Here is a 27,992-nt window from a genome sequence, read left to right as displayed (position 1 = left end):
ATTTAAAACAAAAACCAGTATACAACAGAATAAAATGATAATGGCAAGCCTAATAAGAATTCATTTCATTCTGAATGTATTGTCCACACTTTGGCCTTGTCTCCACATCTTGGTCCTTCCAGGACAATCTCACATACCATAAATCTCTGACAATCGTGCAGTGCTGCAAGTAAGGTACACTGTGAAAGGTGCATCAGGTGTACCTGTAGTGTGTGGGTCTCTCCACCTCGATCAAAGAATTGCATCGGTGACCACGGCGATGCGAGGGACTACCACCACTTCTCGCACAGAACGTCCGAATCTGAGACACCGAGGTCATGCAGGATGGCCTCCATGTCGGCTATCATCGGAGGCGGGCCGCAGATAAAGCATCGTAGAGGGCGCCCTTTTAGTCTCTGAATTGATGCCTTAACATCATCTTTACCTATTCTCCTGCCTGTGAACACAAGGGAGATGGGACCTTAGAATTTTAACTTACGTGAATCTCATAAAAATGTTATAACTAACTTTGTGGGTAAGAAATATTTTTACTGAACGTAGTGATCAAAATTTAAGTGCACAATATGCAGTGTGGTGGAGCGAATGGACATGATTGTAACAAAACTCTCCTTTATAGAATGAAGAGAAAATTCAGGTCCCATAATTATTTTCTTTTATCTTTATATACTTTACTGTTTTGCTAAAACGAAATTTCAATTTAACAAAAGACCCAAGGACTTATCTATTACAGGAGCTGCCTGTATCCAAATACTTTTCTTTTAATTGCACAAAATTCAGAATAAAACATGGTATGAACAAACATTCAATTCGTAGAAATAAATATCAATTTTCAGGGAAACTGCAGAAATAGAGTCAAACTGAACTGAAATTGAACTACACAATGATTAACCTTGTCAAGAAACTAATGTCTCAAAGAAATATATGAGTTGATGTCTTTACACTGCAATCTTCAAGAAAATGTCACAAAAGAGCCCTTGAGGTATATGCAAATGTTTTTCTTTCTTTGTGCTTGTGTGCTTTTTTTTTTTTTTTGTTAAACCTGAATACTGGGAGATATGATTCCAAGAGATCAGGTTATACTGTAGAAACATGAATTTTTTGTGTGATTGATCTTTTGTGTTCAGCTAGGCTACATGCATTTCCTTGTTTTTAATCCCAATAAATAGGATATAAAATAGTTTGACATAGTGTAACTATAACAAGTATTTGGTTGCCTTTATCTTTGCACTAGTTTTATGTTGCACAAAATGCGTGAAAATTTCCACTTTTACAGTATGTGGATTATATTTCACCACTTACCCGTGAGTGCTGGGTCAGCCATCGACTCCCTAGTGACGAAAAACTGAGCCGAGATGTCGGAGGGATGTTTTGAAGCGAGGTCTTCAATAGTGTCCTGCAGTGGAGAACATGAAATGAATGATGATGAAATGAATGAAAATATCAAACTCGAACCATGTGTGATGATCTGCATGTTTTAGAAAGCATAAAAAACCCCATCAGGTTCTGGAAGTAATACCCCCTCATATACAGTCAAGTGTTACTCTAAAAAAAAAAAGAAAAAAAAAGGAAGATATAACACAACAGAACAAAACAGGAATAACTCTGGGGGTGTTTCATGAAGTTGATCTTAAAAGTCAAGGTCAGCTTAAAATCCTATGCCATTGGTTTCCCTGCTCAGTTTTATCAATAAATGCTTTCAGGATCTGCTTCAAATTGTTATCAAAATTTAGGGGGAAAATTCTTTGTCACGTATCCTTATTTTATAAATTAATGGCTGCATGCACTGTAAATATCTCAAAAACTTTGATTTTATTTGGAAGATAACATCACTGAAGACACACACAGCATACAATAATTTCAACTTGATCTGAATTATCAAGATATTTTCTTTTTCTTTTTGAATAGAAAAATTGACTGACTGAGAGTTTCAAGGCAATGACATCATAAAACCTTATCTGCTTTGCATATGTCATGGTAACTAATGTGTTAGCCATCTCCCCTACTGGTCCCACTAGCTCCATCAAGTAAGCTGCATGTCACTTGGGAACCTGCAAACTGTAGCTGGGACACACCTTGAAAATGAGCTCAGACTTTGAGGCTGCGCTGAAGAGCATCTCCACTTTGCCAGGGGTGTAGGCATTGGCATCGTCCCTCCGTGCGTCATGCAGGTGTGCTGTGTGATGTAGCATGGACACCAGCGGGTTGATGCCTATCCCCCCTGCTATGAGTAGAACGTTCCAGGAAGGGTCACCAGGTTGTGGGTCAAAGATCAGCTGGTCACCTCCTGCTCTGACATGAACCTTTGAGCCCACAGTGCACTGAAAAGAAAGGGGAAAGTTATATACATGTAGTTCCATTCAATATCAATTTTTGACACAAAGGAAATGGTAAAACAATATTTTAGATAACAACATCTGATAAAAATACACATTTGTGTTCCAGCTACTAAACAATTATTTTCATACTGTCCCTATAAGTTTGTCAAAATATCTCTCTCTCCAAAAAAAAAAAAAAAAGTACATGCACATGGCAATACCTCTCTCTCGTGATCACTTGGATTCTTTTCACTCTCTCCTTACACCCATTCAGCAATACAGACAGCGAGTTAGCCAACCAACCTGACAGACAGACAGACAGACAAAGAACCACACACACACACACACACACACACACACACACACACACACACACACACACACACACACAGTCAATTGCCAGCAAAGCACAATTTCCATTCATCTTGGGTTCACAGTACCAATCTGTCTTCATATGGAGCAGGGCATTTATTGCACCGGTATAACAACTTTTGTTATGTGATACTTGGGGACAAGGGAAGTGGTGGCTGAAATATGCACTCAGTTAAGTCCTATGGGGTTTTCCCTTATTTTCCCAGGCACATCACAAAGTGCTGCCAAGTTTTTCCTTCAGATTTTGTAAACATGGGACTCTGTGGCTGCATTACTCTACTGCATTTTTTTTCAATCAATCTTTCTATCTATTTACCCATCTTTCTACTGATGTACTCTGACAAGTATCAAATATCTATTTTATTTAAATAGCACATGCTAGACTAAATCTGTGTACCTGTCTATGCACCCAGAAAGCTGGGGGATGATTAGTATATTTTACTGCAAGTCCCATCAGGCCATGTTCTGCTAAGTCTTTGGGGGCCGAGCTCATAGAAAACCCACCCACAGTCTCAACCTTGGGTATGAACATGTCAACCCTGCAAGTATGGGAAAAATAGCCATGCAAAGAAAAAAATGTTTTTATTTTATTGAGGCTGAAGGCAATGATATATGATTGCAAATTGGCAGCAAAATCCCAGCTCTGGTTGACAACAGGAAATCTTTGAAAGTTGACAGAAATAGAGAGAAAACAGCAACTAGAATTGCTTGAGACATTAATGAAGGCATACAATTAGACAAAGAGGTTTCTATGTAAGGACAAGTAGAAATAATGAAAGCAGACAAACAAACTGATGGACAGATATATTACAATAAAAGATGGATGGATAAACAGATAGGTAGGTAGGTAGATAGATAGATAGGTAGATAGATAGATAGATAGAAAGAAAGTTGAATAAAAGATTAGTTGATAAAATGACAGGCCTGGGCAATGGCAAAAAAGATGGATAATTTCAGTAAAAAAAAACACATACAAAAAAAACCAAACAAACATGAAGAGTCTACAAATACATATTGTACCCATAAAGATGAAAACAACCAGAAATAGGAGAAAGAAAAGTATTGAAAGAGAGGCCATGTAAATCAAACAACTTATCTGGTCAAGCATGGTTACATTACTGTATACGCCATATATTTCGCGAGTCTAAATTTTCGCGAATCGGGAATTCCCATCGATTTCGCGAGTGGTTAAATTCGCGATCGTGGAGTCCTGTACTGAACGGAGAAATGTACACATGTATGTAACATTCACATCGGGGATCAGAGTCAATATTTTCGCGTGTCTTTAATTTTGCGAATAGCACCCGACTCGCGAAATTCGCGAAAATTAAAACCTCGCAAAATATTCGGCGTATACAGTATGCAACAAAAATTACTGAGACTATGACACTTGAATATAGTTTGTCACATAAATTTGATGACATCTGCAATGTGAAACTTGGACTGAGAGCTAGGTAACAGATGCTTTGTGGTGACATTGAATAATGGGGAAATTCTAAAAAGGAAACCACTGAATTCATTACACACTTTCAAAAGGGATGGGGATATGCTTTGAAGGAAACTGCTGGGCTGAACACAACTTTTTTTTTTTTTTTTTTTTTAAACCTGGTCTTTCTTTACAGGGATGGTATAACCTTGGTCGAGATGGGGGTTCAGGTTTAAACTCTTTGTGAGATAATTAGAAACCACTTACATGAAATAGCATACAATTGTAAGAGGAATTCAAAGTTTGTTTGATTAAAATCGGCCTTGAAATGGCCGAGATATCCATAAACAAAGCAAACCAAAGGGTTATTTTTCATTTCATTTGTAAAAACTCCGAGGTACATTACTGTAAGATTTTATACATGACATTGGGAGACATTATCTTTCTACCATGTAAAACCATGTGATGTTTGCAAAAGGGGCATGGAACCTTAAGAAAACATGCCGATGACATATCTGTAGCAAGAGTATGATTTCTGTGAACAGAAAACCTTGAAATGATTACTGGCATTCACAGAATTTGAGTGCCTATCCTTTATGTGAGTATAGACTGAGGTAAACATTACAGAACAGCAGATAGGAATGAATCATATTTTAAATAGGCATTCTTTTGTGACTGTTTGACATGTATGTATGAAGGGGGAAATGGAAGAGTGACAGCAAAGGGAATAAATCTGGAAAAAAAGCAGCACAGCTGTGATGCAAAGTTGACATGAACTAAAAAGTGTTATCCACACTACAACCGCAAGAGTCACAAAGATTAAGAAGTAATTTATACATGAAGAGGGAAGAGGGTAGTAAGGTCTGGATCACACAGACTATCACCATAAGAGGCTCCCCTGGATGACACAGAAAACCATATTGCTGTGTGTGTTTGGATTTATATTACATGGCCACCTAGGAAGCACTTAAATGCTTAAAGGGTGCCTGTGAATGGGAATATAACAAATGCAAATGCATGTGGATTGAGGGACGTAACAATATTAGTAGAACACATCAGTGAAGTTTGAGGAAAATAAGACAATCATTTCTAAATTCTATATATGGTACAAAGAAATGTAACAGGAATTAAACATAACTTAAACATAAACATAAGAGCACTTGAGAATAATATTACCCTTACCATCTGTAACAAGTCTAAATGTGTATTTTTCCTTAAAAAAAGAAGAAATTTTGTGGAATTCTCTTTAAATTTTCTTTATATCATCAATGTCCTACAGTGACGCCACAAACTGTAGTAGCCTTCTCATCCAGCAATAACGACACCAAAACTTTAAAAATTCAGAACTTTTGAACAAATACACAAGTTTTACTCAGACTTCATGGATGTGCTCTACTAATATTGCTGCATCCACTCAATCTACATGTATAGTTGGGTAATATTCTCCCTTTAAGTGAGCAACGTACCATGGGATGGACAGGCGTTAAGTCACCGCAAAAGGATATAAGGCAGTGAGAGTTATGTGCCTTGTTGCAGGGCTCATTTTGGCAGCAGAATGAGGCACCTTAAAGGACAAGTTCACCTTCCTGAAGGATTGAGAGAATGCAGCAATATTAGTAGAACACATCAGTGAAAGTTTGAGGAAAATTGGACAATTGATGCAAAAGTTATGAATTTTTAAAACTTTTGTGTTGGAACCGCTGGATGAGGAGACTACTAAGGCTCGTGATGTCATATGAGTACAACAGTAAGAAAATGTAAAAAAATTCAACTTATTTTCACTTTTTTCGCATAATAAAAGAGCACTTGACTTGCCTCTTTCTAAAGGCAATGGGAATAATATTACCCATAACATATGTCAGTAATGAGTCAAGGGAATGTGTTCTTTTTCAAAAGATGAAATTTTGTGAAATTCTCTTTATATTTTCCTTATATTGTTGTACGCATGTGACATCGTACACTGCAGTAGTCTTCTCATCCAGCGGTGACTGCACAAAAACTTCAAAAATTCATAACTTTAAAACGGATTGTCTGATTTTCCTAAAACTTTCAATGATGTGTTCTACTAATATTGCTACATTCTCTCAATCCTTATGTTTATGAAGGTGAACTTGTCCTTTAAGATTGGGAGTTAGTGGTCTATCAACTGAGTCACAGAGAGAAATAATTGCTTGGATACAAAACCCAGGTTCATTCTCCTTCTTTCCTCAAGGGATCTATGATGGTCAATATTTAGTATACCCCGTAAATACAACACATTTACTTTGAATGAAACGGGTAAAACAACACTGGACTCCTAAAAATTACAGAGGAGAATCACACAAATGTCTGAGCACATAGTACACAAAAATTAGGCACATACAACACACGAGACACCACACCAACATAACCAAGATGATGAGTTTGAGATACCCTGAGGTGCCATGTGAGACAGTTTAGTAGCATTTCAGTGGACACAACTATTTTCTAATCTAATATTTGCATGATTTTACTCCTAGGCTTTGACAGAACCGTTTCACCTTTTTCACTGACTCTAATCCTTTCATACCATCTGAAGGGAAAGATTCTTCTGTACTTCTGTACTAAATTTGAACTGAACTGAACTTAACTGAACTAAACTTCAGTCAAACACAATATCATGTGAATGGTTACTAATTGTAATCGATGCGTTGTTTCATTATATTTCTTTTTTCTTTTTTTTTCTTTTTTTTTTTACAGGCAAAGTAGTGTATTACCTGCTCATGAACCCACATTGTAGGAGGGTAGTCACTGATTTTGACCGCAAGATCTAACGTTTGACTCGCGGTCAGTTGGGATGGACTCGAACACATGGAGTATCCCGTGAAGATCTCAATGCCCGGGATGAAGAAGTCAACCCTGAATATCAGAAACACAGCAACCTGTTGTAAGGTGCTCAATTTCAAGTGTGTGTGTGAGTGTGACTTTATTTTCAATTGCCTATTTGATCCTTCTCAAACATTTGCATGTTGGACTTTTAGCTCTTGGCAGACTGATAATTCGTCAATTTTAAGTAACTGTTTCTTTGGTTTGGTACTATCAAATTGACTCAATAATTGTTCATATTCGAACGTACCAGATTCATCTCCATTATTTTTTCCTTTCAGCCTACTGCTTCACATAATCAGCAAATCTCAAGTGTCACATACATGTATTATGCATGATATAACAATCTCTATGAGAAATGAAAAAGAACACTTATAGAGCCGGAGGAAGAAATGAAACAAGGAGAAAAACAAGGAAACACTACAAAGACAGTATGATTTATTCCAATGGATATAGAATATGAGCACATACAGGGGTATACGTGTACATAGGAATAATTCACATATCATATCAAGTGGTAAGCTCCCCATTTGTTCGCATAGCCTGTCCTTTTGAATAGATAATGGATAGAAACAGGCTTATCATTTTTTTTTTAAACACACATTCTGAATCTACATTAATATATTGTTGCTTTGCAAATATAATGAAAACTCTCCCTTACTGAAACCTACCGCATTGGAAGATCTTGTCAATGTCTGAAGTGAGCATGGAAAGAAGTTATCGGAGGGGAGAAAGTCATAGCACCAACAAATAGAAATATTACTGGAGGAAAGATGATTTGACTCTGAATCTCACCATTGCCCCGCCTTGAAGGTGAATTTGGGGTCGTCGACCTTCAGTGTGAGCAGTCGCACAGTTTCCGAGGCCTGCTGAATGGAGACTACCTCTGCTTCAGATACACCCTGGTAAAAGAAGTAACAATAACTGTGTATTCTACCAACATTCTGTTTTTCTGATAGTCTACTAGTTGATTATAAAGCCAATCTGAATACAGTGTAGCACTGCACTGTGATGCTACAAATTTCATTAAATGTAATACATTTTATAGTACATCATCCTTTTGAAACAGTTTGAACCTATGTATCCTGGACTTAAATCAACTTTGGACTTTTGGATTTGCTCAACCTATTAAACACTGGGATAATATTTGCGTACAGTAAGGGTTAAAACCCTGTCAGATCTTTAGTAAGGGAAAACAAAATTTTCTGTTCAGGAGAGCAAACCAACATTTTACTGTAACTTTCTGAACTAACCGGTTCTCTGTAACTGTGAGCTGTCCTGTCTAGATGATCACTCATGGTTCGTAGAAGACTTGACCTGCAATCACAAAGAATAGAAAAAAAGAAAGAAAAGAAGATGAAGAGGAGGAGAAAGAAGAGGAGAAGCAGGATCAGGAGGGGAGAGAGGAGAGTGAAAGAGAAGAAGAGTGGATAAAAGAGATAGAAGGAAAAGAAGCAAAGGATGAGGAGTAGGAGGAGTGTTATCAATGACAAAATTATGATTTACAGCTCAGGACATGAGACTTCATTAGCTATTGAAATACACTTGGCTATCACATTCATATTCATTAGAACTATACATCTAGCATGACCATTTTTGGGATGTCTGCTCATGCTACTTGTTTGGTTTTTGTTTTGTTTTGTTTTTTGTTTTTTTGTTTTTTACCTCCAACAACATTATTTCATATGACCACATATAATAATTATTACATAAATTGATCACTGAAACCTTGCAAGGCCAAGGACTACCACATCACTCATCAAACTGAGGGAGACATTCCACACTTCCACAGACCTATCGCTATAACTTTAAGTTGCAACTGCTCAACAGGAAAAATATCTCAAACCAGAGCCCAGAGGACTTTTACAATAGACTGGTACATTCTTTAATCTTAACTGTCCAGACAAGAAGAAATAATTTCATTTCACAGGGAGACTTGGCAGCTGCAGCTCTGAATTTAAAGTTTAGTCCCCATCGGCATGATCATTGGAACAGAACAGAAGGTTGTGACTCTTGACTTGTTCCACAAATTAATAAGGTTAATAAATCAGATATTTGGATGCAGGCTGTTTACTAGATAAACACTACTGCAGCTCTATTCTACCTTCGCATATATGCGCATCGCATCGCGGGACTCGCGGGTCTCACCCACCCACCAGCCAGCCCAGCCGGCCGGGGCCGGCTGGGCTGGAGAAAAGACATGCCGCCGCGCCGGCCGGCCAGAATAAATTTTTGTTTCACTCACCTTAATATTGAAAGCGACCTCCAAGCAACAGCTTGCGTTTTCCTGACCATGCACACACTCATTTCACTATTCTAAAGGGTAACAGGACATACACTTTGAGATGAGAGTTTCTCCAATACGACCAAATTTCAGTCTCGTGACATCGTTCATCAGACAGTTGATGTTTTGCAATATCTATCATATAGTCTTTATCAAGTGATACCCTCTCTTTTACACTAATAGTAATTTCATAATATTACCAAAAGACAACTTTTGATGATTTTCCTTAATTTTCATACCTATAAATATTAACATAAATACTTGATTAGATATATCGCAGCTTTTAAGGGTTGTAAAAATGTTGATGTCGTGAAACAAGACTAATTATTTGACTGCGAAGAAAATATATTGTCTGGTTAAAGACTAAGTACTCCACATGTTCCAAAATGGCAGCCATCGCGAGGGGGAACGTGGTAGTGCGTGGTGGAGGAATCTTGTCTCAAAGAAGGCCAATTTTCACCCATGATAGCAAGTAAGTATTATTTTAATTTGCCATGCATACATATGGGGGAATTTCTTTATCATTTATTCGTGTTATGTGATTTTAAAGTATTAAACATCGAATAGTTCGGAGCGCGAGCGTTCTTTAAGTCAGACAGGCCGACGTATTCTTAGTCCCATATATTTCCAACTGTGTCAGTGAACAACGTGGTAGGAGCTCTATAGGGCTCACACCCATAAATATTTCCCCATATAGGGATGTGTGTTAAAAATCAAATTTCAAAAAATTCTGTAAAATAGCTGGGAGAAATGAGGTGTTTCAGCTTCACTAACCTGGATAAGTTAGATATACCCTTTCATTCATCAAATTCTCAGGGTGGATAATTCAGTTCAAATTCTGCAATTCTGTCCCGGGAGGGTCCGCAAAGGCAGACTACGAGTTCCACTTCTTGTCACTCAAAAAATCACCCATTTTCCGTACACATACCCAATGAAATATAGTCCTTTCAAATTCCACCAGAAAAGCTTTCATCTTCCAACCAAAATGCAATTTGTAGAGGAATTCATACTCAATATCTACAGCTATTCAGTTTTTTGCCAAACTACATCATTGATTTTTAGTCAATTTTTTTTCTTCATTTATTTTGGTATCTTTGGTACGAATTTGTGAAGGGGTCTGGGACAGTCCATTGTATTTACGGGTGTGAGCCCTATAACGTGTTACTTGTTTAAATATGTTTGCTTTGTTGGGGTAACTACTAACTTTAGGGCCTAGTAGCAGACAACGGTAGTCATGGTAGTAGATCATTATGGGTGTACCGACAACTTTATATAAAGGCCTACATAACTCCGCTCGTCTGAATGAATTACAAGAGTGGACAAAAGAAACCCACATGCACATCATCGTGTTCATATTCATGATGTAAACTTTAATGCAACTGTATCATGGGCAATGGCAGTCATGCTGTTTTTGAATGATTTTATTTGCCTGTTTCTAGTGTTAAAATATCTCATCTTAACTAAACAGTTAATGTATGTAAATGTGAGACTTATTTGTCTGATTATGTAGTCATATGAACAAGTGAGAAAAGATACTTTGTGATGCCTTGGACCTTTGTAAATATTAAACTGTATAGATCTAGAGTCTATTATTGCAGAATTTGTAGAACTCTGCCTGATGAGTAAACAACCCTGTTTGTGGCAGGCTTTGTCATGTACAGGGTGCCTACTTGCGGCAGGGGCCATTTCATGCATTCAATGTTGATGAAAAGGCTCAATCACATGTCACTTCCCATAACACTCGTAAGTAACTCCTGCTTGTGTTCTAAAGTGGGACTAAGTGCGCATGATGATCATTAGCTGTTTTATTGATGAATGAAAGTGCCCCTGCCAGAAATAGGTACGCTTCCACAAACTAGGTTGATTTCTCTATGTAAGGTTTTCTAGTCTTTCTATGAACCTTTTTGTGATTGGACCTTTTTGTACAATGATATGATGTGTGTGTATATATGTGTAGGTGCATCTTGGTTTGCTCTGGGGAGAAGGTGAAAATCATCAGTTGTGCCAGCGGAGAATGTGTCAGAGAGCTGATTGGTCACAGGGCCAGGGTCACAGGAGTTCAGATCAGCCCCTGGAACAAACTGCAGGTATGCCATGAATATGAATATGATGGAACACCACCACTACTGTGTTCTCACAATCATGTTTACCATGCATGCACTTTGTATGTATGCATGTCGAGAGAAATTCACAAGAATTAATATTTCTACTTATCAACTGAAAAGTGTCTTTTGTGTTACTGACAATATGTGTATTTTTTAATCTTTTGGTGCACCATGGTAAGGTCAACTTATAACTGGAAAAAAAAAATACTTTAAAAAGAAAAAATCCAGTGTCCAATGTAAATTATTGTTGCCCACTTTGATTTAGCTGTGGGGACTGAGTTAAGGTGTGCTTAGTTGATGAATTGGAAACAAAACTATATCAGTATCCACCCAGGATCATAAAGATATTAGAGGTGATCAAAATTGTATATAAAAAAGAAAATGTGCTTGTTTTTCTTGCAACAATTTAATGTTGGGAAATTCATGTAAAATGTGATTGATATTTTCAGGGGAAAACTTATCCTGTTGTGTTTTGGTATCACTATTGTCACCTAATGACTGTTTTTTGTTTTTTTTCTTTCATTTCTTTATATTTTATGTAAAGTGCATCGGTCATGTGCATTTAATAAGAAATTAATAATTTGAACCTTCACTATTACTTAAAAAACAGAGTTATGTATGCATATCTTATTTGAATGTACCAATCAGGGAATTTGAAACCTGTTGCAATTGTTTAAAAATAATGGCAATACTTCTTATCTCACTTGCTTGTTCAGGCATTGACATCTTCTGAAGATGGCACAGTACTGTTATGGGATTACATGGACAATGTCATTTTAAAGGTATGGAGAATTCTTTCTACATCACTTTATATTCATGAGTGAAAGATTTGCTTTGCAGATGATTTACCTTCCGAAATAAACATGGATAAAACAAAATGGATAATTTGTGACTTTTCTTCATTTATACCTAAGAAGAGCTAAAAGACAACCAACAAACTAAGCTAGAACTCACTAAAGATTTGAGTAAAATGAGCACGGAAGATACTGTTTGTTGAAATCCAATTCTGAATCCTGCTGATGACCAATGCAGGCATTTGTTTTATGTGTCATTTAGTTTCCACTTACTGTAAAACCAGAAATTTCTGTGTGCATGAAACTTGTGCAAATTCACAAAGAGCCATGATTCGCGAAAGTAGAATGAAAGTGAATATTTTTGTTTGCACAATCCGGTACATTAATAAATTAAAAGTAATAATGAATTTGTACTTGTGATTGGCACTTCAAGAAGGTTTCATGCTGCCAATGTTTCTGATTGTACAGTTTTCTTTAATCTCTTTTGCTTTAATTTTTTTTTTTTTTTTTTTTGGGGGGGAGGGGTATCACTTTTAGGGGAGAGCTCTGTAAATATGATGTTCAAGGTTTCTTTTATGCCTCCAGTAGTGATACTTGAGATCACATGATAATAGTCTCCACCTCCCGTATTTCATGTGAAGAAATTATTTGTGTGTGTGTGTGTGTGTGTGTGCGTGTTTCAATCTCTATAGAATGTGAAGGCAAAGTTTTTCTATGTTTCATTGCAGCATGCTGTAGTGATCCACATTGTCATTTCTGTTCTCTTGAAATTCAACAGCAAATGAACTTTGACAGGCCGCTGTATGGGCTGTTGGTCCATGAAGCCCACAAGAATGCTATGTTCCTCATCTGCCATAAACTGGATGGTAAGTCAAATCTAGGAGCCCTGAAAAGGGCTTGAATTTTTCATTTGGCCATGAAAAGTTTACTTGAACTTTAAATTGTAATGTATGCTGTATGTTCACTCTGTGGAAATTCAGGAAATTAGGTCTTTAATTGTCTGATGGCAATCTGGATTTTATCATTTTATGAGGGAAAGTATTTTTCTCTCTCTCTTCCGTAGCTCTCATATTTCTGGGGAAAAAAAGAAAGGAATGCAATGACAAATGTAAAATGTCATGTAGTATGATTGTGACATCTAATATGCCGATGACAGTTCTTAGTGTTCCCAATTTCTTCAACATCAAAAATTTAGACTTTGGAAAAAGATTCAAAGATCAGTCGTGGAGTAGTCTGAAAAAGGCTATGAATTCTGAATCTTCATACTTGGATGAGCCCTGAATACTGTACTTTACAATAAAGATTGCATTGAATGTTGATGTCTTTAAATTGATTCAAATGTTTTAAATTACCTTTTGTAAAGAGAGATGAGTGTTTGGACTTCAGAACCCACATTTGTTACAATCATGCAGATGAGTTTTGATAACTTGCTGATTACAGCTTGTAAGTTTATGAGGTTATTCTTGCAATTGACATGTAAATGATATTGTTAGTTAACCCATTTTACAATTTTCTGAGAGCCTTCAATGTCCTCCAATGAGATTTTCTTTGCCAGTCGACATAGAATGGACAAGTTTGAAATCTGCCTGTGTGAAAGCAGTCAAGCAGTGCATGTTTCCCCGTCCCACAGTCAATTGTATTTGACATCAGACAATGCAAAATATCCATTGTATGAGAATTATGAGTACAGCATGTGTTGATGGGCTTGCAAACTCTTTTGTTGTACACTCTAAAGGCACCCAAATGGGGTCAGAGAGAGTCAAAATCTAGTGAGCTCAGCCTTGATGGCTATGTACTGCATGTCGTCATACAAGTTTTCTAGCAATTTTTTCAAACAATCACACTAATACATTGGGAAAAGGTCAATTAGACCAAAATATTAGCAGATTTGATGCAGAAAGAGAACAGTTGATTGAAGAAATTCTAATCTTTCAATCAAAGTGATTTTTTTGTGGTCAGTATAATACAAATAAACGTTGTATGAATTTAGGCCACAAATGCGGACACCGTTGTCTACATTTTGGGAGCCTGGTATACAAAGTACATGTACCCATGAGGAATGGTTTAACCTTATTCTAACTGGGGGGGGGGGTCAAATTGACCCCCCCCCCTCGACGTTTCGCGCCACGATTCCGCAACGCGCAAAGATTTTGCCGCGTCGTTTCATGACTTTTTTCATTTGAGTCTCCCGCATATTTTGAGACCAAATTTGCGACATCCGGGTACACCGTTCTGAAGTTATGCAACGTTTTGCGTATGCATGTCAACCCGAAAAACGCTCGAATTCATGATTTCGTGTGCAAATCCAATGCAAACTGTGTTTTTTTGTTTAATTGATATAAATTAGATTATTTCAACTTTTAACCATTGAAATAAATCAATTCTAATGTAGATAAGCTTGAAAAAGTGCCTCTAACAAATTTTGGCAAAAAAACAATAGAAAACAAAAGAGCGAAAAAACAATGAAATACATAAGAAATTAACAAAACAATAAAAAACAAAAGAAAATGATTTTGATTGCGCTATTTTTTTACTAGAAAATTGTTTGATGTGTCTTGAGGAACTCTGACACAAAAAATTAATAATCCTTCAGTCTTTTTGATGGAGTTATAGGTGAAAATATGATTTCATGCGTTAATTTGCATAATTAATTCATTAAAAAATATGAAATCAAAATTTTTCTATTGTATGACCATGTAATCTTGTAGTTGACATCCGGCTCTATGTTCAGGCAAAATTTTGCGGCGATCGCGCGATCGGCAGCCGAGATCTGAAGGGGGGGTCAAATTGACCCCCCCCCCCCCCCCCGTAAAAACTTGGTCTCAAATAGCCCAGTTAGAATAGGGTTAACATGTATGTCTGTCTGTATGTCTGTCTGTCTGTATGTATGCATGTATGCATGTATGTCTCTGTGTGTGTTTTTGTGTGTACATATATGTACAAGTATAAGTAGGATATGTGTATGTACAGTTTAGATATGTATATGTATATATTTGCAGCTTTCTGATGTACACAGGTGCTTTTGAATGTGTAAATTTTGATTTTCTCTTCTCACTCTCTACTTCAGCTGCTGGAAATACCAATCACAAGAAGCCTCTGATGGTGTCGGAGGCTCACATCCCCCCAGCAGGGTCCAGCCAGGGGTCAACTGTTCCCATGGAGATCCTGACCCCCATCAGTGCCAGAGGGGAGCGATGTCTGGCGTTCGGCACGAGGGGAGAGTTCCTGGCCTGTGTGATCTGGAACCAGCTCAGGATTTACTCCATGGCAGACCGGACCATTAACAAGTTAGCATGCTTCAAAGAAAATATCCTCTTCATGTTCAGTTCACTTTCTTGAAATACAGTATCTTTAAACAGAAAATTACTGGTAGATTGTCCTCTGTAGTGGGATAGTTGTAATAAAGATGTTTTTTTTTTTTGTATGTTTGTTTTTTGTTTGCATGTACAGTATGATTTTATGTGTGCATGTGTTTCTTTGTGTGTGTGATGTATGTTTATTTCTTTATTCATTTGTGGGAATACCTGTTTGTGTGTTAGTCTGGATAGATATTTGGTGACAGATGTACATGTACAGATACATCAACATCCAACAGGGAGGTCTTTCAGCCTGTAAGTTATGTTAATGAAGGAATGCAGAAATGATTTTCATTTGTTTGTTTGTTTATTTGTCCTTCAAGTGGACTGTGGTCGTTATTCAGGGCTTTCATACTGCTTCCACCTCTAAACAGAATCCACATGGATGGGCCGCCCCCCAACTGTGTGGCCTGCCACCCCCATGAGTACTGTGTCGCCGTGGGAGACGAGAATGGGAGGATATCCCTCTTCTGGAACATCCAAGAGAAGGCCTCTCCAGTGAGGACAGTGGATCACTGGCACGCACTCCCTCTGGGAGATCTTTGCTTTTCACCAGAGGGTGAGAGATGGAGTTTTTAGCCATGATGGTTTTTACTGGTCTGATTTTTGTCTCTTCATGTGCTAACATTCCAGCCTTTTAATTGCACTGGCATTTTGCTCCTTGGTGACTCAAATTTATGGTACAAGCTTGTTTTGTAGCATTTGAAACAATCACACACTAAAAAAAGTAGATATTATATGTCTCCCACCATATCCATGTAGAGTTCAGATAGAAAGATTCATTGAAATCCATTAATGGGATAGTATACTTTTGGTTGAGATGGGGGATTCAGATTTTATCTTTTCTTGAGATAATTAGAAATTACTTATGAAATAAAAACAAAACAAACATATAATTCTATTGAAGATGAATTCAAAGTTTATTTGGTGAAAATCAGTTGAGATATCCAAAAACAAAGCAAAGCAAAGTGGTCCTAATAAAAGGTTGGGTCCACCTTTTTATTAGGACCTCTTTGTTTTTGCAGATCTTTAGCTATTTCAAAACCAATTTTCATCAAATAAACTTTGAATTCATCTTAGAATTTTATGCTCTTAAATATTTCATAGGTGGTTTCTAATTATCTCACAAAAAAAAAAAAAAGTTAGAAACCTGAAGCCCCATCTCAACCAAAACTATTCCATTCCTTCAAAAGTTGTTTGGGTATTACTTGTTCAGTTTTTGAGTTGCTTTTATTTAGATTGATTACTTTAGTTGACTCATAAGCATTCCTTGTTATCTGATTTCCTAGGTACGTACCTATTTAGTGGTGGCCATGAGTGTGTCTTGGTGCGGTGGCAGTACAACTCCAAACACAGAGACTTCTTGCCCCGGCTCGGTGCTTCCATCACTCACGTCGCCTGCTCTCCAGATGGACTAATGAGGGCGCTAGCCCTGAACAACAACTGTGAGTTGAAATGAAAATGAAATAAAATAAAAATACATAGCATGCCCTTATAAATGCCAAGGAAAGCCAAATTACTGCCATATTGTAAGAGCCCAATGGATTCCAAAAAGGGGCAATGAGTGACAAAACAGGTAAACAATTGTCAAGTAAGTCCAAACAAAAGCAAAATTTGACCAAACTGACTCTAGACTTCCCCTAGCAAGCTGGATTATTGTAAAGATAGCAGATAAATTATTCCCTGATTATGGCTTAAAAACTGTAGCTTTATCTTCAAAATGAATATCCAATTCCAGCAAACAATTAGAGTGATTTTTTCACCCCCCAGTGGTGTTAACATTTCTTTCTCTTCTCCTGCAGCCATACTTCTTGTCACCACCAGAGTGCAGCACACCGTCCAGGGTCTGAACCACTCCAGCTTCCACCAGCAGGGCCGGTCCGGGCCGGTCCCCACGGGACTCAGTGTGGACCCCCGCTCCAAGGCCCTGGTCCTGAACGGGAGGGTCGGCCACCTGCAGTTCTACCACCTGTCCGACGACAAGCTGCTCTTCAACGTGAGAATACATTCGCTATTCTTTGATTTCATTTTTCAGACAACATGCCTGATGATTGTTAAAATTCTTTCAAATGTGTTTCTGAAAGTAACAAACTGTTTGTAACAACATACACAAAGCATTTCAGACTGACACATTTCCTATTTAGTAAATGAGCCATATGTCAAGATTTTTCTTTGTCCTAAGGACTGCATAGATTTTCAAAATAAGCTAAGACATGATACTATCCAAAATAGTATTTTAGAATGGTTGCAAATATGAAAACAATTACTTTGAACACTGAAATTTTTGCGTATTTTGTGCTACTTTTGGCCACCACAAATTTTAAACAACGGGAAAATATCTTCACAATTTTCTTTGCACTTTTTGAATGGGTTGACAATTGCATAGCACAAATTCAAGAACCCACGATTATGTTTTTGAGCCACTCAGCACAAACGATGAATCACTCCAAAAGTATCAGTGTTTACAGTACATGGCAATAATTTGGTGTCTGACATTGCGTGTATAGAATACTGTGACCTCTACATTGTTTTACTCATACAAAATCCAATTTTCACCCTCAGCTGGACATCACGAGTGAGAACTACATTTCACCGGAGCAGCTGGACAAGCCACTGGCCCACACCGAGGTCACCCATGTGACCTTTGACCACCGAGGGGACTGGATGATAACTGCCGAGAGGCGGGACGACGGCGAGACGTCGGTGGAGCTCAGACTCAAGTTCTGGCAGTACGAGCACGCCAAGCAATGGTAGGTTGCATTCTAGGAATTTGCTGGATGGGGGGGGGGGGGGGAGGGGGGACTCATTGCACTGTAAAAGTGAAAATTTTAGCCCCAGTAACTTTTTGTGCTCATCCGAGTAAGATGAACTTCATGTGTTTTTACTTTTTCAAAATCAAAATATGAAATACATGTAGTAATATATATACAAGCAAAAGTTTGCATGCTTTTATTTTTGTACTAGTGTCGCGTGAAATGCGTGAAAATGTCTAATTTTACAGTAGTCTTTGTTCCATCTGTTTACAGTTTTCTCAAGAATGTATTAAAAATGCAGCCAACACAATAAAACCAAACATCTACAATGGATACAGTAGGTTTTAATATTTCTGTTTCACTCCAGTTTAGCTCCAGGATACTGATAGAATTGCTTACATTCCAACACTTTTCTTTACATATTATTCTTTGGGTTTTTTCCATGACCTTGTTTTTGTCACTCAAATTCATTCATGTGTATTGTTCCTGTCCATGTCTGTAGCAAGTTGGTAGAACTAAAGGATAAACCACATGTATTTCAGGCAATGTGGAATATGGGCCTGCACAGAGGACAACATCAAATCCTTCACAGCATACAGCATGATTTACTTTTCAAACTTGACCATGTGGTCTTTTTGCATGGCGATATTGCTTTGTAGCTATCATGGTATTGACAGCATAAATTTCAAACGTTTATATATTTCAGTATTTTTTCTGATTTTAAAATCTTTGCACAGCTCAGTCAGCAAAGTTTGATAGTGAGTTGTGTGTTTTTTGTTTTTTATTTGGCCGCTACAATGTTAAACTGTTTTTTTATGCCTCCGCCACGAAGTGGTGCCGGAGGCATTATGTTTTCGGGTTGTCCGTCCGTCCGTCCGTCCGTCCGTCCGTCCGTCCGTCCGTCCTTCCGTCCGTCCGTAATGAATTTTGTGGACAAGGTAACTATCGAAACCTGTTGAGGTATCCTAATGAAACTTGGCATGTATGTGTATTAGGGGGTGAAGTTGTGCCTATCAACTTTTGGGTGCACATGCTCAAGGTCAAAGGTCAAAAGGTAAAGGTCAAATGCATAAAATTTCACTATTTCCACCATACCTATTGAATGCCTGAAGATATTTTCTTGAAACGTAGTGTATACATGTTTTACCCAATTAAGATTCTCTGGTGAAAGTTTGGGTCATGAGGTCAAAGGTCAAAGGTCAAAAGGTCAGGGTCAAATACATAAAATTTCACTATTTCCACCATATCTATTGAATGCCTGAAGAGATTTTCTTGAAACTTAGTGTATACATGTATTACCCAATTAAGATTCTCTGGTGAAAGTTTGGGTCATGAGGTCAAAGGTCAAAGGTCAAAAGGTCAAGTAAAAATATTAAAACTTCTTCTTTTTTTCCGTACCTTGGAAAATTGTTCAAGGTATCTTCATGGAACATAGTAATATACATGTACTGACTGGAAGTGATTATCTAGAGAATGTAGGGTTCATGGGGTCAAAGGTCAAGTGCAAGACTTCAAAATTTTACTATTACCCTCATATTTATGCAATGCCAGCAGGGTTATTTTTTTTACACTTGGTGTATGCGTGTGTAACCTAATAGAAATTCTCTGGAATTTTTTTTTTTCTCTTTTTGCCTCAAAGGTCAAAAGGTCAAAGATCAAGTGAAAGTGCTGAACTAACTTTTTCCTCCATATCTCGGAAGTGGCTCAAGTTACCTTGAAACTTAGTACATATTATGCATGTTCTACCTGAAAGTAATTATCTTATGAATTTTAGGGTCAAGGGCCAGATGAAAATGGTAACAATTTACTATTCAATTCAGAAATTGCACTTTTTCTCCACACCTGTACCTTGAAAATTACTCAATGCCTAAATGTATGAATGGGTCAAAGTCAAGTTAAAGTCCTTAAATCCCTAGATACATGCTCTCCTATTCATCCAATTAAACCTACGTCAAGGAAGGTGAACATTCAACACATTTGTTACAAACTTGTCATTCCAATATTTTGCCAATTTTGTGAAAATGTAATCACACAGTGTCCACATGTACTATCTAGACCTATTGGGAAAATCATGCATTATGGCGGAGGCATACCAGTCGCCAAAGCGACATTTCTAGTTTTACTTTTGACACCAACATCCCTTCCCTTTTCATCCGCAGTTTCCGGCTGAACACCACGGTAGAATCACCCCACCAGGGTGCTATCAATAACCTCTGCTTCCGCCCACCCAGTGGGCAGGGCACCAAAGATGATGTTCCCATGGCAACCACAACCAGCAAAGATGGAAAATTCAAGACATGGTCCCTGGTTGATGATACCGATGTGGATGGTGAGTTTTGTTTTTGTTTTGTTTTGTTTTGTTTTTCATTTGAGTTGATGAATAATTCTGATAGCTTTGCCCACATAATACACAAATTCTAAGGCTATGACAATAAGTATGAATGATGGTATTCCTCACTGTTGCCGTGGAAAGCTAAGAAATCTGAAACAAAATTGATAGTAGTTCCTCCTTAGGCATGGCATCCTATCAGCTCATCTGAAGTGACATTGTCGTCATGCTATTATGAGAGTTGATCTCTGACCTCAGTAAATCCATTCATGACACATAATGCCAGTATATTATTCACTCTTTGTCAGATAAAATCTTACTGCTGTATGTGTGTGCTATGGGTGTGTCTAAACCGTGAAGAGATGTGCAAAGTAGATAAGGTTAGAAAGAAAACACAAAACAAAACAAAACATTGCCAATAACTAAGAGGCATCTCTGAGAAAATGTGGTCATATTGGTATTGTTGCATATATATGATTTTATTGTTATGTAAAAGCAGCGGTATTGACATTTGACATGAATGCTGTTCTCATCTGTCCCCATGCAGGGAACAAGGTATGCTGGAACTGCGACTCGGTTGGCTTCTACAAGAACACAGAGCCCAGTGCTGCGGCCTTTGCCAGCGATGGTTCGCTGCTGGCCGTAGGCTTCCATGAAGTGCTGACCCTATGGGACCCGGACGACAACCAGCTGAGAAAAATTCTCTGCCATGCCACGGTCAACAGCCAAATAAGGTAATGATGGGTTTCCCACTGTCGTGCAATTAGCTACACGTGCCACCATTGGCCATTAGCAGCTGATCATGGACTTTTTGTTTATGGATGGTTCAGACTTACCTACAATCAACGTGATTGCCAGGACTGACCTTAAGATCTGATAAGCAGATAAGATCACCACAATGACTCCATGATTAAGACCACAAGTTCCATTGTGGTACATATTGCGATTGACATGAAAAAAAGAAAAAAGAAAAGAAAATCCATGATCAGCTACTAATGTCCAATCATGGCATTTGTAATGGATTAAACAACAGTTAGGATGTAGTTCAAACAGCAAGGATATTTTCTGGTGGTCACTTCCTTCAGGGAATGTGACTCATCAAGCTTTAAAGGGGAACTTCCCACCAGTTTGGAATTGACTTCAGTAAAGAGAATAAATTTGACAAATTGATCAGTCTGTGGAAGGTTCATCAAATTGGGGTAGGAATAAAGTCATAGAAATCTAACGGCTATCCTTTTAGGGTTTTGTTTTGTTTTGTTTTGTTTTGCTTTGTTTTCAGTGATTTCCATTACCTAACTCCATTTATGCTGACTTAAAGACATTTCAGTTTAACACACCTGTAAGTATCCTTTTTCTATGGAATCTTGCTCTCTGTTGGGATCAGTGGAAATGCCACATTAGATTATATTACTCATCTACCAAGAGCTTTAAACCTTCTTCATGGAAACCGTGTAACATTGCTTAAATTGTCACCAAAATCTTGCTTTTGTTGTATCGCTTGTGTAAAAAATAAACAAACAAACAAACTTGTGTCTCTGACGTATTAGTTAGTATGTGAGAGTCTTAAAAATTGATTCTGAATTGGTCCCTACTTTTCTCTACAGGCACCTATGCTTTGGGCACGGCAGTTCCTCCCACCTGCTGGTTTGCAGCACATCATCCTCCCTGACGGTCTGGAACCTGCTCACATGCAGAGGTAACTAAACCTGTGAAGTGGCTTTTACCTTCTGAGATGTTCTGAATAGAAGTGTTTCCTTTTTCAGGAAGACAAGAATTGATCTTTTTTTTTTAAAATGATGGAATTGTTTTTTTATTTTTTTCATGTACTTGAAAACAATCATACAGCTTAATCAGCATGATTGCTGAAATGGCATCTCCACAATATGAAAGAGTGTCTTTAAGACTTATTGATGAATCTTTTAGATTTTCACGTTTAGGACATAGTGATATCTGGGTCATAATAACATTCTAGTACGGTACTTCACTTGCAGAACAGGCTACTTGTGTATGTACAGGGAATCACCGCATAAAATCATTCGGTACTAGTAGAACTTGTACATATAGTCTTCATGTTCTCTCTCTTACTGCTTGTGAACGTGTGTTTTGTCAAACTTTCTGTCTCTTCCATGTGCTCTGTCTTTATCTATGTCTGTCCATGTCTGTCCACTGCAGTGTCCTGGAGTGTCTCCATGGATGTACGTCTCCTCATCGCTGACCCCAACACGCAGCACTTTGCCATCTTTAATGCTGATAATGACTGTGAGTACCCACCAACAGGCCATCAGAGCCCTAACATTTTCAGACGAGATACAATCTTTTTTAGGATAAAGTGTATAGCTTGAGCTTCAGATAGACAATAAGGACAATTTTCCACAGTTTCGTGAACATACAGACGAGCAAAGTTAGGGTTAGATTAGACAAAGATCAGATCGTCGCCGGTCACACGAACCGACGAATCACTCGATTTTGGGTCAAATTTTCGATTTTGAGATTTTCAATCATTTCGATAGTAGATATTCCATACTACATATTCTGAAATTATCAGTGTGTAATTCGGTGTAATTTTTACATAGTTATCACTTTTGTAGAAGTATGTAATTCCATTTGTGAAAATTATTTGTTTTCCCCATAGACGCGTGTGTTAAACAATCAGGCGATTCGACGGTTCGGTGCGCATTGACTTGCGTGTAGTTTTTGAGATTCAACAGTTCATTGACCGTGTGCACAGTGCGCGTACTATATAATACATGCGTTGACAATGACAATGCTCAATGTACATACAATACATATGGACACACATGGAAAATGAAATGACAACGTTCTTTGCAGACCGAAAATACATGCATGCAGCTCTTTGACGATTTCCCGCTTATTTGTTAACAATACAATTCGATAAAAACTTCACAAGTTAAAGCAAGAATTGAAGTCTGATGTACTACAAAAATAATTGGAAATTATAGACATGAAAGTGTAGCAACCATAAGTAAAAAATGGGTTAACTTCAAACGCGATTTTCTCGAATTGTCATTCTTACCCAAACCTGAGGGATTCGTCGGTTCGTGTGACCGGCGACGAGATGTATCCACAGGATCTGACGTCTACTCGACATTTTATAATATGGTAGCATAGAAATCTTGAAAGTGAAAATGGTGAAGATTGTTGTGATAGGCAGTGAATCTCTTCCCAGTTCTTGTGTGAATTAAATTAGTGAGGTCTTGTAATGAAGAAAATGACGTCTACTATCTGCTAAGAACCAGCAGGTGTAAATTGTTTCAGTAGACTGACAACAGACTCGAATCTTCCAAGCAATGTACAGTTTGGGTGCAGTGCACTCCCCTTATAAAGAACATGGTTCTATAACGAAATTTTGTTGCAACAAGATAAAGAGTCAGGTCCAAAATTGTTTACGATGTATCTTTGAAATTTACTTTATTCGTTTGGCTGAAACAGAATTTTTGAGATAATGCAAGAAGACTGAGGATGGAAGTCACCTGTGTTCCATTAGATCTCCTGCAATCCTAGGTTACCAGCTCTTTCTCCTTCTCTCTTCCAGTGTTTGTCTTCCAGGGATCGGAGCCCCGCCCCGTTTTCCGCCTCCCATCCGCCTCCGAGTCAGAGGTCCTCTCGGCCATCTTCGTGCCGTCCAGGAAGGAGGCGTCCCCGCCCGACGCGTTGCCATGGCAACACTGTTCAGAGCTGTTCTTCCTGACACGGTCGCAGGAGCTGCTGACAGTGATGAGCAAGGAGCAGGCAGAGCGGGAGGGAAACGTCAGCAGATACGACATGGTAAGAGTTCAGCGGTCAAGACTGAAAATCCCCGTGTATAATCTGTAGGAGGCTGTCAGCAAATAAGTACCACACCACTGATATGGCACAGAAGATAAGATCATAATCACAGCACTTGTATATTATGTTGATAAAGTAAACACAAGTTTGGCTGGTAATCTGAATCTATACATGTGATTTACACTGACTGTGATATATTTTGGTGCAACAGGAAAGAAAGTTGTTTTTTACCTGTCACTTCACTCATTCATAAATCAGTGAGTATAGCGTGTGTGTGTGTGTGTGTGTGTGTGTGTGTGTGTGTGTGTGTGTGTGTGCATGTCAGGGTCCTCAGCACATACTTCCTTTTTGTTTGTTTATCTATTTATTTATTTCTTTGTCAAGCCTCTGTTGACCTAGCCAGCAACTGTCCCAATCTTTTAAGAATAACTTTCTTTCTGTTTCTTGAAGACACACTTCATATGACTCCAAACATCCATAGTTTGTACCTGTTACACTGCATTCCACCATGTCTGTATTCCCTCCTTCCTTCCCCCCCCCATCTCACTCTGTAGAAACAATGATATGATTCTATTGCTTTGATCCTTTTGAAATATATTATGCCAGATACATTGTATGTTGTTGCTGTTGTAGGGTGTTTCTTAGCATCTTTGCCTTGACCTTCTCTGTTTTTCTTGCAGACCACTTTGCACAAGAGTTTGCCTCTGACGCCGTTCGCTCTCCTCCTAGAAGGAGCCAGAAAACGTGGCACCGTGGACGGTGGATCGAGTACCAGACAGAAACTGGCCTCCAAGAATGCCTCCACCATAGAGGTATGAACTGTGTCACTCCCATAGGCAACCTGTTTTGAGTACATTGTCTATGGCAGTTTGGGATGGTGGCCGTAAGAGGGTTAAGCTTTGGATCTATTGTATCCCATGGAGGTATAAAAGTAAACTCTTCCCCTCGAAACCCTCCACCGTTATCTTATGCAAGGAGCCAATGTTGTCTAAGTTAATGTGATCATTTGAATTTAGTTTGAGATTTTAGTAAATTATGCTTCTATTTAGCTTCAGGTTTGAATAGATCTTTTTCTGTTCACTTTTTTTTTCTTAAATCTTTAACCTTCTTATTATTATTATTGTTTTTGTGTTGTTTTTTGTTTGGGGGGGGGGGGATGAATAGCTATTCTTTGTTTTTCTGTGTCGCATCCAGGGTAATAACATAAGGGTAGATCATTAGCTACATTGCTCATTTTCATTACTTTGAACTTTTGATTCTTTTGTGTAATAACTTATCAGAAAATTTTAATGTGCGTAAATTGATGAACTGATAAATCTTTAAAGGTATTATCAGCTACACTTTATTTCACCCAGGTCTGTCAATTCAAATAGAGATGGAATAGAAAAAAGCCGTTATGTTCCCTTTCAGCCAATCAAAGAGCATGTGTCATTATTTTCTTTTTCTTGTTTCTGTTAATCTCAGATCCTGGCTGCTCCACCCCATGTTCTACCTCCAGCTAGACAGCTGTGCTCTTCCTTCATCCATTCCCTTCTAGGACCAAGCACAGATCCACACAGGTGAGTTCCCCAAATCCCCCTCCCAATCCTGAATTTTGCTCCCACCCCTCCCCCCCCCCCCACACACATACACTTTGTTAAGTTAACCCTCAAGTAAGTTCGTACACATAAACTTTTCATATTTCCATCTTCTTGAAAACTGCCAAGTTACATACGTTCACCACTAAGTCTAGAAATGGTATAAAAGACAATACATGTTTAATAGAATTTATGAGCTGTTATTATCTTTTTTTAATATGTATTAGACTATTCAATTGAAAAACAATTAAATTTCAATGAGCATTCATAATTTGACCTTCACATGTTAGTACGTAGATTTCTGCCCAGTGTTACATACATTCACCCAAAAATTTTCATTTTGGCATAAATTCTGATAGATTGCTTGTTTGAAGTAATTTTTGGGCTAAGTTATTTCATCTAAGTGTTCTAGAAGATTATATTGTATTGGGGGGTAATGCACAATGGAAACAGAAAATAAAGCAACATCCCTGAAAAGTACCCTTTTACTGTGGAAATACCCATGTGAGTTTTGCAATGTCAAACGTGTTCGCCTGATTCAGAACTCAATCATCAGAGACTGACAGCGAGGCAGAGTCTGGAGATGAACGGGAGCAGGGTCGCGCCCCCTCGGACGACTCCGACATGGAAACGGATGCCCCCGCCATGTCCGGTGCCTCTAATAACCCTGGCAGGTCGCAACCTGCTGAGGCTTCACAGGAGGAAGAGGTGCCCAGCCGTGAAGCGGCGCCGGAACTCAGCCAGAAGGAGCTGAGGAGACTGAGAAAGAATGGAAGCTTGTCCCTGAAGTGGCTTTCATCAGCGGTGGAGGAACTGGCTTTGTCATGACACACACTGCCAGTCAAGAAGCCTGCAAACAAACTGCGCCGACGCGAAATCTGCACTGACCTAGTCATGTGTGCGATGCTCCTTCCTCAGGAATGTTATTCTTGATTCGACGTATCCCACCATTCCAGTCCAGCTCAACGTATGAACAGCTACGGGAGTCACGGCTTCAAAGTTCAGTTCCCAGTGGGCCTCGTTTGTTACCAGAGATTTTTCAGCAAAAATCCCCACAACCTTTCTTGTGATGTCAGCTGAGCCCCGGTCTCTTGAAAGCGTGTCAGTTATCGTGGAAAAGCACAATGGACCTGATTTGTGTTTAAGATCTCACGCATTGTTCCATGAATGGTAGCATGTAGCCTTTTAGTAGTAACCTCTGTGGTGCGGCCGTTGCCATTCAATGCAAGTCACACCTTCCTCTAGTAAACGACGGGTTAATGGGCCTCTTTTGTGTGCAGGGAATGCTACTGTAAAAGTGCAAATTTTTGCATGTTATTTTTTGTGTTTGATGGGGTGAGATGAATTTTGCTAGTTTTTATTTCCGCGGAATCAAAACATAAAATAGGGTTACATATGATAAGCTAATTATTCATGTGCTTTTATTATTTGGGCTACCTCCTTGTCATACGAAATGCACAAAAATTTCCAACTTTTACAGTACATTTCCTCATGCTTCCCTCCCTAATAATAATAATAATAATAGCTGGTTTTTATATAGCGCATTTCACACACACTTCAGGGTTTCAATGCGCTTTACAGACTATTATTACCCCGGTCACTGGATACATTATATCCAACCAGCACTAACAGTGCTCATTCTCCACTCCCTGGGGAGCATTCCAGCCAGTCGCAGCCATTTTACAGGCGCGCACATGCTGATCAACCAACATAAGCTTTCTCATCCTACCGGGTACCCATTTATACTCCTGGGTGGAGAGCAGCAATGTGGATAAAGTGCCTTGCTGAAGGGCAAACGTGTCGGGCTTGGCATGGGCTCGAACCCACGAACCATACCACGCTCATGTCGTTCACAGACGAGCGCTCTTATCCACTCAGCCACGACCTAGCTTTAATGCTGTATTAAATTGTATGGCAAGACCATATGATGGCAAAGTAGGCAAGTGCTGTCATGTTTTCCAAGTTGGCAATAAAGAACTGGCACCACCTACATCCTGTGTGTATACAAGGCTTCACAGATTTGTGCATTGCTTTGTAATCACATGAAATGC

At 38.5% G+C, this 27,992-nt stretch overlaps 2 protein-coding genes across 2 annotated transcripts; one reads left to right on the top strand and one right to left on the bottom strand.

Annotated features, from left to right (window-relative positions):
- Window positions 1-7: 7 nt before the first annotated feature.
- Window positions 8-9,335, bottom strand: LOC140243850 (oxidoreductase NAD-binding domain-containing protein 1-like). The gene is made up of 7 exons (XM_072323524.1): window positions 9,203-9,335; window positions 8,211-8,274; window positions 7,753-7,859; window positions 6,849-6,990; window positions 2,073-2,318; window positions 1,300-1,393; window positions 8-436 (listed from the first exon to the last, which is right to left on the bottom strand). Exons 1-7 carry the CDS (start codon window positions 9,262-9,264, stop codon window positions 270-272), a joined length of 882 nt encoding a protein of 293 aa, XP_072179625.1. The 5' UTR covers window positions 9,265-9,335; the 3' UTR covers window positions 8-269.
- A 292-nt stretch (window positions 9,336-9,627) lies between these two features.
- On the top strand, window positions 9,628-26,769 carry LOC140243602 (WD repeat-containing protein 75-like). The gene is made up of 17 exons (XM_072323268.1): window positions 9,628-9,713; window positions 11,199-11,328; window positions 12,063-12,128; window positions 12,919-13,006; window positions 15,208-15,427; window positions 15,871-16,055; window positions 16,786-16,941; window positions 17,299-17,492; window positions 18,059-18,246; window positions 20,409-20,578; window positions 21,126-21,312; window positions 22,183-22,274; window positions 22,751-22,837; window positions 24,132-24,364; window positions 25,045-25,176; window positions 25,829-25,923; window positions 26,484-26,769. The coding sequence occupies exons 1-17, from the start codon at window positions 9,628-9,630 to the stop codon at window positions 26,767-26,769; spliced, it is 2,595 nt and encodes an 864-aa protein (XP_072179369.1).
- Window positions 26,770-27,992: the final 1,223 nt, after the last annotated feature.

Source organism: Diadema setosum, chromosome 20 (genome assembly GCF_964275005.1).
Source record: "Diadema setosum chromosome 20, eeDiaSeto1, whole genome shotgun sequence".
NCBI lineage: Eukaryota > Metazoa > Echinodermata > Echinoidea > Diadematoida > Diadematidae > Diadema > Diadema setosum.
This window is presented reverse-complemented; position numbering and strand designations above follow the sequence as displayed.

Coding starts and splice junctions, on each gene's coding strand:
- LOC140243602 (XM_072323268.1), top strand. CDS start 9,628: ATGGCAGCCATCGCGAGGGGGAACGTGGTAGTGCGTGGTGGAGGAATC. Junction 20,579..21,125: donor TGATGATACCGATGTGGATG/GTGAGTTTTGTT, acceptor GTCCCCATGCAG/GGAACAAGGTATGCTGGAAC. Junction 21,313..22,182: donor ACGGTCAACAGCCAAATAAG/GTAATGATGGGT, acceptor TTTTCTCTACAG/GCACCTATGCTTTGGGCACG.
- LOC140243850 (XM_072323524.1), bottom strand. CDS start 9,264: ATGAGTGTGTGCATGGTCAGGAAAACGCAAGCTGTTGCTTGGAGGTCG. Junction 7,860..8,210: donor CTCACAGTTACAGAGAACCG/GTTAGTTCAGAA, acceptor TTCTTTTACCAG/GGTGTATCTGAAGCAGAGGT. Junction 1,394..2,072: donor AGTCTGAGCTCATTTTCAAG/GTGTGTCCCAGC, acceptor TCTCCACTGCAG/GACACTATTGAAGACCTCGC.